This window comes from Zonotrichia albicollis, chromosome 2 (assembly GCF_047830755.1).
Source record: "Zonotrichia albicollis isolate bZonAlb1 chromosome 2, bZonAlb1.hap1, whole genome shotgun sequence".
NCBI lineage: Eukaryota > Metazoa > Chordata > Aves > Passeriformes > Passerellidae > Zonotrichia > Zonotrichia albicollis.
In genome coordinates, this window is record NC_133820.1 from 42,843,320 (window position 1) to 42,856,282 (window position 12,963).

At 46.7% G+C, this 12,963-nt stretch overlaps 1 protein-coding gene across 1 annotated transcript in view; it reads left to right on the forward strand.

Moving 5' to 3' along the window:
- Positions 1-12,963, forward strand: part of A2M (alpha-2-macroglobulin) — a 29,688-nt gene that overhangs the window by 13,795 nt on the left and 2,930 nt on the right. Inside the window, exons 16-32 of the mRNA XM_074534974.1 lie at positions 196-366; positions 997-1,132; positions 2,824-2,932; positions 3,245-3,473; positions 3,738-3,864; positions 4,499-4,620; positions 5,890-5,941; positions 6,431-6,514; positions 6,913-7,089; positions 7,570-7,654; positions 8,828-8,984; positions 9,287-9,361; positions 9,636-9,801; positions 10,816-11,039; positions 11,416-11,634; positions 11,984-12,111; positions 12,461-12,551. Coding sequence (XP_074391075.1) covers positions 196-366; positions 997-1,132; positions 2,824-2,932; positions 3,245-3,473; positions 3,738-3,864; positions 4,499-4,620; positions 5,890-5,941; positions 6,431-6,514; positions 6,913-7,089; positions 7,570-7,654; positions 8,828-8,984; positions 9,287-9,361; positions 9,636-9,801; positions 10,816-11,039; positions 11,416-11,634; positions 11,984-12,111; positions 12,461-12,551 — 2,352 coding nt within the window. The remainder of the gene's footprint in view (positions 1-195; positions 367-996; positions 1,133-2,823; positions 2,933-3,244; positions 3,474-3,737; positions 3,865-4,498; positions 4,621-5,889; positions 5,942-6,430; positions 6,515-6,912; positions 7,090-7,569; positions 7,655-8,827; positions 8,985-9,286; positions 9,362-9,635; positions 9,802-10,815; positions 11,040-11,415; positions 11,635-11,983; positions 12,112-12,460; positions 12,552-12,963) is intronic.

Below are 12,963 nucleotides of genomic sequence, written 5' to 3' on the forward strand. Positions count from 1 at the left end.
AAGAGGCAGTATCTCCAAATTTTGATCCTTTTTTTGATTCCCAAATTCTTATTGCTCTCAGCACAGGGAGGACCATGGCAACATGGATGTATGAGCTGGTGATGTGATTGTTGTGGTGCTTGTATCCAACTCCCTCAGTTGTGTTTCATGACAATGGACACTAAAATGCCAAATACTCTCTCTCTTTCTGCCAAGGTGTATGACTTACTTCCAGTGAAGGAATTCCATGGCTATGTCTATGATTCAAGAGCACCCTTGGAGGAGTCCCCATGGAATTGTGTGACTGTGGAGCCAATAGTTCGGGATGGGATCACCTATGTTCCAGAAATGGGGGTGAATGAAGAGGACACTTACAGCATCCTAAAGGTATAGCCCCCCTGGCCTGGTTTAGGGAGTGGAGTGGGAGAAGGTTTGAGAATGCTTAAGTCTTTTGTGGTATCATGAAACTTAGCAAGGGAAGGGTTTCTGCATCTGAATGACCTGGCACTTCTTTTTATCCAGAGGCATATTCAGTGAGGATCAGAAGCTTTACTTGTCTTGCCAGATATGCTTCACACTTGGTGGAAAAGGGTTCAGTCTCAAAGTTTTCTTGCAAGAAAAGGTTTGAGGTTGACTTGAAGTGAGATTCTAATTGGAGGTAAATGATCCCATGCCGTTATAGTTACTTCAGATAAATCAGTATGTCCTTGAGCTGCATTGTAGCTACAGATATTTCATTCCAGAGAGAAAACTTTATATCTGCTTCCTGGCTAATCCTGACACTTAGGCTGAAACTGGACTGGAACCAGTGTCCTAGAAAAAGAGGAGATAAATCCTTTGGGCTCTCTGAGCCACCCAGGCACACAGACTCAAGGATCAGGGGATCATCTCAAGGTCCAATCCATGCACAGTAACAGCTTCTCCATTTTGAGGCGGTAAAATGCCAATGTCAAGTCTGCTGTGTAAATCTCAACAGGATTCAGTACTAAAAAAATATGTTTGGTTTTTCTCCCATAGGAGATGGGTTTAAAGGTTTTCACGAATACCAATGTGAAGAAACCTCGGATTTGCAGCCCGAGTAATCACATCTACGCTGTCCCTGGAGCAGGTGGCCTAGGAGCACCTGCAGCCATGGTTGCAATGAGGTCAAGCGGTAAGGGAACTCAATGTTGTTATTGCTTCTGTTCTCAACAGAGATCCTGTTTGTGTTTTGGGGTTAATACTTAAACAGGAGCTGGGGCTGTGAATTGAAACCTTGGAAGCAGTCCTGAGCTGATGGGTTCGCAGATTTCAGCTTCTGAATGGGTTGTGTAGATCTCCAGACAGACTTTGGTAACTCTACATAAGAAATCAGCAGAACCAGACAGTGTGCAAAGCTTGGCAGAGCAGAGGATATTATCCTGCTGATCCTGTTCATTAGGTTTTTACAGTGTACTTCTGTTCCTAGATTATCGCTTACAGTCTCCAATACCATTTTCAGGCTGTTCTCATTGACTCAGCCAGTCTTATGTATGGTCAAAACTATGAAGTGGGTGGCAGATTTTTCAGTGATGAGTTGGTAGACTTTGGGAGCTTAGCATTGTAAGACATATATGATAGAAGTCCAGTCTGAAATGGATAAATCCTATTATCCTATTTTTAAGGGCTATATTAATTCTTACACTGTAACGGTTAGGGCAACAGAATTGGCCCTATCATCCTTCAGTCTCATATCAAGGAAAATATCTTAGAATTTTTAAGCTTTTCTAGCTGGATAGCTGATTCAAAGAGTTTTTCTTTGGCACTAGAACCAGTGCTTTTGTATGTGTCCAATTTGAAAACAATTTCAGCTTCTGACAGAAGTTGCTAAGAGGGAGGATAGATGCCTTTCAATTATTTTAAACTGAAATAACTATCACTAAGAAGACTGAAATACTGCAATAGAAAAACACAAGCAAGCAGCCTGCCACTTTTACCAGGAGCAATGTAATATAGCTCTGATAGCATCTTTCACCTGTCCCTGAGACCTTCTCAGGCTCTGGAGATGCGTGTTGCACTGTTAGTAAGGAATACTTGTTGGCTACTCAATTGTTATCCAAATGCAGAAATTCAATTAGCCAAAGTAAAGATGACAAAAACTAGAATTTCTTTAAGAACTTTTCTTCTTTTTCTGCTCAGATGCATTTCTCTTTCTGTTTGTGAAAGCCAAGCAAACCAAATCCCACTCACCTCATCTTTGTTTTCCAGTTATTGAAAAGTAAAGTAAAATGTTTAAACAAATTTCATGTCAAACACATAATATTTTATTTGGAAAAAAATTTTTATGTGAAAACTTTGTTTTAATCAAAATAGCTCTTTTTACCCCTCCTGAATTCCAGCTGCTTGTTTTTATTTTGAGCATTTTCAGCCTAGTTCTTAAGGAGGCCATGGCTTTGACAGGAAGTTGGTACTCTGAGTCACAATGACCCTACAAAAACCACTTCAACAAGGGATGTTCCATTGCTGGCTGAACTGATTAGGATGGAGAAGACCATCTCATGAAGGCTGTGCCTGAAAGAGAAAAGGCTGCTTGTATTTCCATAAATAGACTTTTGCTCTAAATCTTTTTTTTTTTTAAAAGTTGTAAAGTGCTGGCTTCCAAACTTTGAGGTCTGCTGAAGACCAGCAGAAAATAATGGAAGGCTAGCTCTTCTTGCCAATAAGCCTTGGCCCTGAAACTCCACTGCTGTTGGTACCACAGCTCACTACAATCACAAGCATCTGCTTCTGATTGACACTTTCTCAGATTGAAGCTTGATGCTGATATAGGTCTTGCTTGTTTGGAATTATCAATAGTTGATTTCTTTTTCATCTCTCCACATTCAGACATTTCAACAGAGACAGTTTCTAACCAATTAAGCACTCCTGAAGAGGTGACAGAGACAGTCCGAAAGTATTTCCCAGAAACCTGGATTTGGAGTTTAGTACCTATAAGGTGAGTACCTTGGGCTACCTCATTCCTTTTTAATAAAACTGGGTTTATAAGATGAAAACATGAATCCCAAAGTGTTTGTCCTTCACTGTTTGCAGAGACTATTTGGCAATCCTTTGAGATGAAATTACTTTCAGCCATTGTTAGGTCTGTCCAAAGATGGACTGGAAGATGTAGAGTGGTCCTACAGTAGCAAATGTACTGTGCCCCATCATTCACACAGCAAATACTGTTCAGTGGGCCAAAAGGGGTGCAGGTAGTCACCAAAATGCTGTAACATTGATCCCTCTGTCCTTGTTCTCTGTCCCTCACCAGCTCTGAGGGAAAAGCTGATCTAGAAGTGACCATTCCTGACACCATCACTGAGTGGAAAGCCAATGCATTCTGCACTTCAGCAGACACAGGCTTTGGCCTGTCCCCAACAGTGTCCCTCAGAGCCTTCCAGCCCTTCTTTGTGGAGCTCACCATGCCCTACTCTGTGGTGCGTGGGGAGTCCTTCGTGCTGAAAGCCACCGTTTTCAACTACCTGCCTGCCTGCATCAGGGTAAGGGAGGTTTAAATTACTCTCTGCAGCTGGGTACCTTCTTGTGCACCCCTTGCCTTCACCTAGCCTTCTTACCTTAACTCTCACTAGCCCTTAGACCCTTTGCCCCAGCTTTTATGTTATTTCTCCTATATAGTCCAAATGCAGAACCCATAACTCCAGTTCCCTGCTCCTTTGCTACTGAAGAAATAGCTGTTTCTATGACTTCCTAGCTCCCTGTTTCTCATGATTACCCTTAATTGCACCTCTCTCTACAACTGGCAGGTCAGTGTGACTCTGGCTCAGTCTACTCATTTCCTGGCTACTCTGGTGGAAAAGGAGGAAGAATCTCATTGTCTCTGTGAGAAAGGAAGGAAAACTGTGGCTTGGCTGGTGACTCCCAAATCTCTAGGTAAAGGTCTCAGGGTTTCCTGAAAACTGCAGGAAGGGTTTCTTTGTGCTGTTCTCTCTGTTCAGTATTTGATATTAGAGCAACACATTTTCCTGGGAAGCACTTCAGTGGCATGTGACTGATCTGGGGGCAAAGACTGATATTTGGGAAGTAAAGACTGGGGGATTCATAGGATCCAACTGTGTGTCTGGTGTCACATGCAGGACCATCAACCCTTATAGCCCTTGGACAGCATCTCCTGAGGCCAGAGACATTGCTGGCCAGCAGAGATGTTCTGCTAGCTCCATTGCTCACAGAGATTAGGAAGGACATGGGTTCTTCACACTTTGTTTTCACTGTTGTTGTGGCAGCAGCTTTGGCGTGCATGCAGGGCAGCATGTGCTGAACAGCAGTGGGGCTGGTCACACTCAGCTCTGTGGTGTCCTAGGTTCTGTGAAAGAGCCTCCAAAACAGAGTCACCTTTCAATGACAGCACAGCTCGTGTAGAGAGCTTGGGTTTTGTGGGAATGAAGCAGGGCCCAGCTGTGACAGAAATCTTCATCCATGAGCCTACAAGGTAAAACTCCTGAACGTAGCAGTGAATCCCATTGCCTGGCTCTGCCTGGCAGGGCTGACTGATCCCTGTTTCCTCCAGGGCCGGTGGAGTTCTCAGTGACCACAGAGGCCCTACAGAACCAGCAGCCCTGTGGGAACTACATTGTGGAGACCCCTGAGAAAGGGCGGAAGGACACGGTCATCAGGCAGCTGCTGGTGGAGGTATGGGGGCTGTGGGAAGGGAGGGCTGAGCCTTTAGCTCACACCGTGGTACAACTGCATGGCATGCTAGATAATCTCATCTAGCTCCCTTTCTTGTTAGGTTGGACCTGATGGTCTTTTGAGATCCCTTCTAACCTGGTCTGGTCTATGATTTTATGGCATCACTATGCATCATGGCAATATGATGGCTTTACATCATCTTTGTACTTTGGCAGGGCTGCATAAAGACTTCAGCATAATTATATGTCTTGTGTCTCCTGCTGCAATTAACTTTTCCTGTAACTTCTACTGTAACTGCAATCCATCTTCCCTTTAGCTCCCATCTAAGCAGGTCTCCCATCACCTGCTATTTCAATAAACTGTCTTTACAGCCTCTCTCCTTCTTTTGACACACCCTCAGTAAATGTGCCAGTCAGCACCTGCTGCCTCTGTGCCTCAGAGTGGCCAAACAAACTGCCTCTTAAGCTGAGTGTTTTGCAATTACACTTTGGTAACAAAGACTGGCACCAGGACAAAGGTGAGGGATTCACAAGTACCTATGGGAATTTGATGGCTGTAAAGAAATCCCCTTAAAACTACACATGAAAACATGTTGAAATTTTATAGCTTACCCATTTCCTGTGGCAGGAAGAGTTGCTGATGTGATGTGGAGCAGAAGGAAATACTATGTGGCAGTATTGGATAGCCTTTACAGGAAATCATTGGTTTATTATATACTGAGGGTGATAATCTGGCAGTGAGGTTCTATGTTCTGAGCTTTCCTCCATATCATAAAACCCCCTAATGTTTGCCCACCATGTGCTAGCAGTAGTGTCAACAGATACTGCAGTGTACTACATCCTCCATTTCTATTGTTTGCATGCACAATTTTTTTCCCCTAAAGCATCTGCAGCATTACAATAAATAGCACTGCAGACTTCTCTTCAGCACAGCCCTCTGTAATCCTGCAGTTCCTTTGTCACAAGGATGTTAAGTGTCTCTCACTGTGTGCTATAGTTGCAGGTCATCCATTTGATGGTCCTCCAGTGTTCTCCTCTCTTTTTCCTGTTCTTCCTCCACATACAACACCAGTCATCTAGGATCACATTTCTTTTATTTGCTTAAATTATTTCAGAGCTCTGTATTTCAGGGAATGTTTGTGACTGCCTCTCCTTCTTCAGTTCCCTCACTTTTCTTTTTACATATCCTGCTGTCCTTGTGAGGATTCCTGTCTGTATTTCCTGTCTCACTAATTTCTCACCTCTCTTGTTTTCCTTCATCCCATTCAAGCCTGAAGGAGTTGAGAAGGAAACAACCCAGAATTCTGTGCTCTGTGTAAAAGGTAAAGCCCACTCTACACACTCTCTATTTGTTCCTGTGTGGTTTGAGGGGTGGAATGTTGGAGGCCTGCCTCTATCATATTCCATGTAGTGTGACATTTTTGGGTAGTCAAAACATGCCCCATTGGTATGGAGTTTGAGACATAAGACAGAAGAAAGTGCTAAAGAACTGATCCTCCTGCCTAATCATGGTATGAGCTAGGACAGATTTAGGATGGATGTTTACATCCCTATTCTCTTTAGTTCTGGCATTGGAGTTACATGTCCTCTTGTTTTCTTGCACACTCAGGAGGAAGTTGTAGACACATGATCTGCAGTGCTTAGAAGTGGCTGGGAGTGGTTTCATGCAGAGATTTTGTTCCAGCCAGGGAAATATGAAGTAACTGAAATCAGGGCATTTCTAATAGGAAGAGTTCCTGTTGTTGCACTGAGATCCCCTCCCCTTCCATTAGCCATTTCTTGGAACTGCACTGAAGCTGTTTCTTTCTCAGGAGTGCCTGTGAAAGAGGAGTTTTCCCTATTGCTACCTGAAAATGTGGTACCAGACTCTGGCAGAGCATATTTCTCAGTGCTGGGTGAGTTAACAGCCTCACAGTAGAACCATGTGCTGTTTCTGACTCCTTGTGTTGACCTCCTACCTCGCAGCTTTCTCTTGGTTTCTAGCACAGCTCATTCTTGTCTTTAATCTCTTCTGTCCTGAGCACTTGCCCTTCTGTTTGTGCTATTCCTTTTCCTTTTCTGCAAGTCTTTTTGTCTCAGCCTTCCCACCTTTCTCTCATCCCCTAACCTTTCTCTCATTTCCCTTTTTTCTTTTTCTCTGATGTTCTGTGTTTTGTTCCAGGATCTTTATCAATCCAGATTATTTTTTGTTCTTCTCTGATATGTCCTGCATCTGCCATTCAGTAGCTTCCCCTGATTCTGATAGCCAGCCCTAAATATTGTTAACATCCCTCTGGTACCTCCTGCTCCTCAGGTGACATCATGGGCACTGCCATGCAGAACCTGCACCAGCTCCTCCAGATGCCCTTTGGCTGTGGGGAGCAGAACATGGTCCTGTTTGCCCCCAACATCTACGTCCTGGACTATCTGAACAAGACAGGGCAGCTGAGTGAGGAGATCAAATCCAAGGCCACTGGATACTTAGTGAGCGGTGAGCTGGGACATGGATTTTGCTTCTGCTTTGGCTTTTTTCTAGATCCTGCCTGGGGTAGATCTGCCAAATGCTGGCCAGATGTTGAAAGAGGTCTTCTCTCATACACAGATGGTCTCTGCTGTATGCCTGAGGGGGCCCTTTGCTGCTTTTTTCTTTATTATTTTGTGTTGCTTAAGCATTACTGTACCTGATGATTGCAAGCAATTTTGTCATGGGGTGGCAATGCAGTGCAGAGTTGTCACTGTTACAGTGACTCACTCATTGTCATTTATAGGTCCTGTCATCCTTCTGAAGAAAGGCAGGTGTTGCTTTTCCTCGTTCATGGAGATGGAGATGCAGCAGCACTGCATGCTGGTTAGGATAGGACTGACCTATGCCTCTCCCATTTGCTTTTGCTGATGGAGCTATTTTTCTATTTCCCCATCCCTCAGCAGATTCTTTCTTGCATCTGAATCTTGCCTCATCTTTCCATTGCAGGTTATCAGAGGCAGCTGAACTACAAGCACCCAGATGGTTCTTACAGTACCTTTGGACCACGTTATGGCCAACCAGGGAATACCTGGTGAGATTTCAATGCCACCTATGCATCTCCAATATGCTCCTCTTTCTCACCCACACATTTATAATAAATGCTGTCTGACAGTAAATAGGAAATTCTGTTGTAGACCAGCAGACTTTCCAAGGCTGGTGTGGTCCCTAGGCTGCCTCCTTCTTAATAAATGGGCTACATCAGCCAGCTTATGGGTGAAGTGCTTCCTCCCACCAGTGGCTCCCAGGACCATTACAAACAAAAAGAAAATAGAGATAAACTGGGGAAGAAGGGAGCAGGGATTTAACACCCTGACTGAAGAAGGCTGAAAAGTTGCAGTGGCAGCTCTTCTAGACTAGCATCTGCTGAAAAGTCTGCTGGAAAAGATGGTTCCATATGGAAACATATGAGGAAACACAAGTGGAAAGGTTGATAATCCAAGAACAGTGCTGAATGGTTTTTTTTCTAACTGTATGCTACTAAGCAAAGACAGGCTGGAGGAGCATGTGTGTTGCCGTTTTGACTTATTGAAAAGTTTTGACTTGCTCCTATATACCATTGTCATGTGTTTTCAATTTCAAGTAAGGATAATAATGGAAGAACTCATCACCCTCAGTTTGCTTTTAGTTTCTGAAATGGTAATTGGCTTTTGACAGCATGTTGGCTTCTTACCACATGCCTGCTTCTTCTCCATAACTGCTTGCAACAACTCTTAACAAAAACTCTTTTAACATGTTCTGCTTTACTTTAAAATTCTAGGAGAGTTCTTAGAAACCCATGAAGCATGGATTTACGGTTTAAGAGTTCTACCAGCAGACCATGAGCTTGCAGGAATTTAATTATTCTTCCTTGTAATTTTGAGTACTTCTCTTATGCATATTTAACTAATTGGCATGCAATTATGGATATTTTTCAAAGAGCTTTTTTCAAAGACAGATGAACTATCGTTGTCCTACAAACTGTAGCCTCAACACAAAGAGATCACAGGGTTTTTTGAGCCAAAACTGAGAGACAAAAATCAAAGTGGAAAGCAATTTTTGGACAGAATTTTTTGACATGAGGATATAATATACATGCTGTCTGACTAATTGGCCCACAGTTTCCCAGGTCCTCTCGCGTATTTCCAGATAGATGAAGTGTGCATGGGCCCTCTCAATGGAAATGGGCAACAGGCCTGCTCAGGCCCTTTCTTTTTCTCACTTTCAGGCTCACAGCCTTTGTCCTCAAGTCCTTTGCCCAGGCCCGGCATCACATCTTCATAGAGGAGAGGCACATCCAGGATGCTTTGCACTGGCTGTCCTACAAACAGAAGGAGAATGGCTGTTTCCAGAGTTCTGGGACACTCCTGAACAATGCCATGAAGGTAACAAGTCTGCCTGGTTGTTTCTTTGTGAGGCTAGAACTTGGCCATAAGTCAGATGGGGCCCGTTGATCTTCTTGAGCACATAGGGAGATGGGATATTCCCATGCCAGTGGCAAACGTTGAGGAGGGAGCCACACACTGTTCTGTATTTATTGGAGGTACCTTCAGGTCAGCTGCAAAAGGAAGGAGGCAAGCTAAAGGACTGCAATGCAGAATAGTGCATTGCTCCTACTGGAGTGGGAGAAAAGACTGAGGCTATGAAGGTGGGTGGGGTCAGCCTCTGCCTTTGTGTTTCCCTGCAGGGTGGAGTGGACAACGAGGCCACACTGACAGCCTACATCACTATCGCGCTGCTGGAGATTCCCCTGCCCGTGACTGTATGTGTCTGCATCCTAACTTGGGCCACTTGTGCTGTGTCAGTCAACACAGTAGTGACCACAATTTGCTCCAGATTGGAAAAATGACTTGGTTGTTAAGCCCTGTGGTGTAATAACTGTCATGTTTGCTATATCTGGGAGACATTGTACCCTACTTCTTTCTAGACCTCCTTCCATCAGTCCCCTCCTGAAAGTTCAGTAGGATGGTGTGCCTTCAGTAAGGCAAAAGCCTCATTTCTCCCCACCCTCCTAATCACTGGCTTCCTTTCCCCAGCACTCAGTGGTGCGGAATGCTCTGTTCTGCCTGGAAACAGCAGCAAACCAGAAGGAAAACCATGTGTACACCAAGGCACTGCTGGCATATGCCTTTGCCCTGGCAGGGAACAGGGACCAGCGGAAGGCATTGCTTGACTCTCTTGAAAAGGAAGCTGTGAGAAAGGGTGAGTGTTCCTTGTGGTGGGACATGGCTTTCACCAGCCTTACACCGTCCCTTGGTGTAAGATGGGCGTTTGCTGGTGGGGCAGTGGCTGCAGGCACTGGCCTCTGTGGATGGGGAAAGGTGCAGGGAGAGGAAAGACTTGTGCAAAGGGATTGCTTTTCTGAGAGGTTCCTCTCAGGGCCCAGTCCTTCTGTGCTCAGAGGGAGCTCACCAGGAAGCACCAGGCACCATTCCCTTGGTGCTGAGCCCTTGGGGGGCTCTGCTCCCATCTCTCCTCAGCCCCCTCCTCTCGCCATGCCAGGCACAGCTTAGCAAAGGCTTAGCAATGCCCAGGGACATTCCCTCCTTCCTTCCTTCCTGGGCATGAGCTCAACACAGAACAAAGGTGTTCTTGTAGAGCACAAGGCATGTCAGTCAGAGGAGAGATGGGTGTGCTGAGAGAGAAAATGAGCATCCAGGGCATTTTGGAGGCTGCAGCACAAGTTCGGAGTCATCAGAGGAAATCTTGTAATCCTTCAGAATTATTCTGTTTAAGTCGGGCTAGACAGTGTGTTCAATTAAGCTGTGGGGACTGGAACTGTGAAGGGAGTATCCCACACACCTGTTGCCTTCTCCACCTGCAGATGACTGGGTAAGTGGGGTAAGCCCTGATCACATTCTTTGGGCCATTTGGCCTCACAGAGTTTGTCACTGCCTGATCCTGGCATCTCTACTCACAGAGGGAAGGAGTGGCATCCTCCTGAGGTCTCTGGTTCCCTGCAGTGCCCAAGTCCATAAATGTCAACATGAATGTGGAGTCTAGGACAAAGTGGTGTCTAGGCCTGAGGCTCAGCAGTCTCACACTCATTGTAAACCAGCAAAATGTGCAAACCTGACCCTTCCCACATCACCTTGCATGACAGACACATCGCGGAGGCTCCGTCCTCCCAGCTGGGTCAGGCAGCAGGTCAGGAAGACCCTTGCAGTATTTACCAGTAACAGCTGCTTGCTGTCTGTCTCCCTGGCTCCTGTGAAGATGGCTCTGTTCACTGGCAGCGGCCTGGCAGGGAGCCTGAGGCTGATCTCCCGTTCCATCGCTACCGAGCTCCCTCTGCAGAAGTGGAGATGACGGCCTACGTGCTCCTGGCCCAGCTCACCTCGCAGCCAGCCCCTGCCCAGGAGGAGCTGGTTTCTGCCTCCCTCATTGCAAAGTGGATCAGCAGCCAGCAGAATCCCAGTGGAGGCTTCTCCTCCACCCAGGTGAGCTGCTTCCCTCTGGCCACCTCACACATCAAGGTGTCCCAGAAGATGGCACATGTCAGAGAGCCAGGTGGGAGAACAGGAAGTTTTGTCAGGAAGGTGGGAACTGTAGCCCTGCAATGGATCCTTGCAGTACCTCCCATGGCTGCCAGGTTCCTTAGAGGCTACAGAAAAAAGATACCAGGCAGTGCCCCTGGCAAGGGAAATACACTGAAGCTGCCCTTTCCTTCTGTTTTTACTTCTTAACACTTTTGGAGAAAGTGAGGATGGAGGGGAGTGTGCCAGCTGGCAGAAAGGGCAGGCTGTAGGAGGACAAGCTACAGGAGGAGAGGCTCATTGCATCCCCTGCTGGGACACTGGGACTCGTCTCTTTCAGGACACAGTGGTGGCTCTCCAAGCCTTGTCCCTGTACGGAGCTGCCACCTATGCCAAGAGCGGGGCAGCTTCCAAAGTGGCCCTGCAATCTGGAGGGGACTTCCAGCAAGACTTCCAAGTGGATCCCAGCAACCGGCTGCTGCTCCAGCGCGTGCCCCTTCCCCAGGTGCCAGGGGAGTACAGCGTGGAGGTGTCTGGTGAAGGATGCGTCTACCTGCAGGTGAGGCTGACGGGCACAGCTGGCATCCTGGAGGGCAGCCCCTGGCCAGCCTAGAGAGGACACAATCATAGGATCATCCAGGCTGGAAAACACCCTGAGATCATCAAATCCTTCCATTGAGGGAGAGGAGAGCAAAGGACAGAGAGAGGGGAGAGGTGGAAGGCTGTGGGTAAAGGGCAGAGGATAGAATGAGTACAGGGATGTGGAAGAGAGAGTGGGACTGAAGGAGGGCAGTGTTTCCAATGTGGAGAGGCTGTGGGGAGGCTGGGGGTGAGAGGGTCCCCTCTCTCCCACGTGGAGCACACACACGCTCACAGACACTCACGCAGAGCTGCTGGCTGTCCCCTAGACCAGCCTGAGGTACAACGTGCAGCCCACGCAGGAGGAGGCGCCCTTCCTGCTGCATGTGCACACAGTCCCAGAGGCCTGCGGGGACTCCACGGCTCACAAGGTCTTTGACATTGCCATAAATGTCAGGTGAGTCTGCATTCCGCTCTGAGCTTTCCTCTTGAGCCCTGGGAGCTGGGGGAGGTGTGGTTGTGCCCAGGGTGAAGCAGTCTGAGAGTGCAGCACATTCCTGGGGAGGTGGGCATGGGGGGGCTGTGCCATGAGGACAGGCTCTGGAGGAAGGACTTGTCCTGCTGTGTGGGCAGCCCAGGGCTGGGCTACTGGGAGGCTGTGCAGATGACTAGGAGATCCTGGAACAGCTGGAGAGGAAGGTGCTGGACTGCCAGGACTCAGTGGGATGCCAAGTGTTATGGAAAAGCTGGAATCGTGCCCAGCTCTGAGTTGATGTGCTCTGGATCTTTGTTGCTTGGTTCCTCAGTTACACAGGGGAGCGCAATGTCTCCAACATGGTGATTGTTGATGTGAAGATGCTGTCAGGATTTGTCCCTTTGAAGTCCTCAGTGAGGAAGGTAGGAGGTTTTGTCATACAAGCAACATTCAATCATAGAGTCATTATGGTTGAAAAAGATCTCCATGTGCGACCTTCCACTAAATACAACTAGGCCCACTTATTATCATATCACAAAGTGCCCCATCTACTCTTCTTTTTCAACTTTTCCAGGAATCATGACTTCACTACTTTCCCACAAAGCCTGTTCAAATGCTTAATCTCTCTTTCAGTGAAGCAATTTCTCCTAATATTCCACATGAATCTCCCCTGTCACAACTTGGGGACATTTCCTCTTGTTCTATTACTGTATGCCTGGAAGGAGAGACTGTTCCTTGCCTCACTGCAACGTCCTTCCAGGGAGTGGTAGACAGCAATAAGGTTCCCTCGAGCCTCCTTTCCTTCAGGCTAAACAATCTCATTTCCCTCTGCTA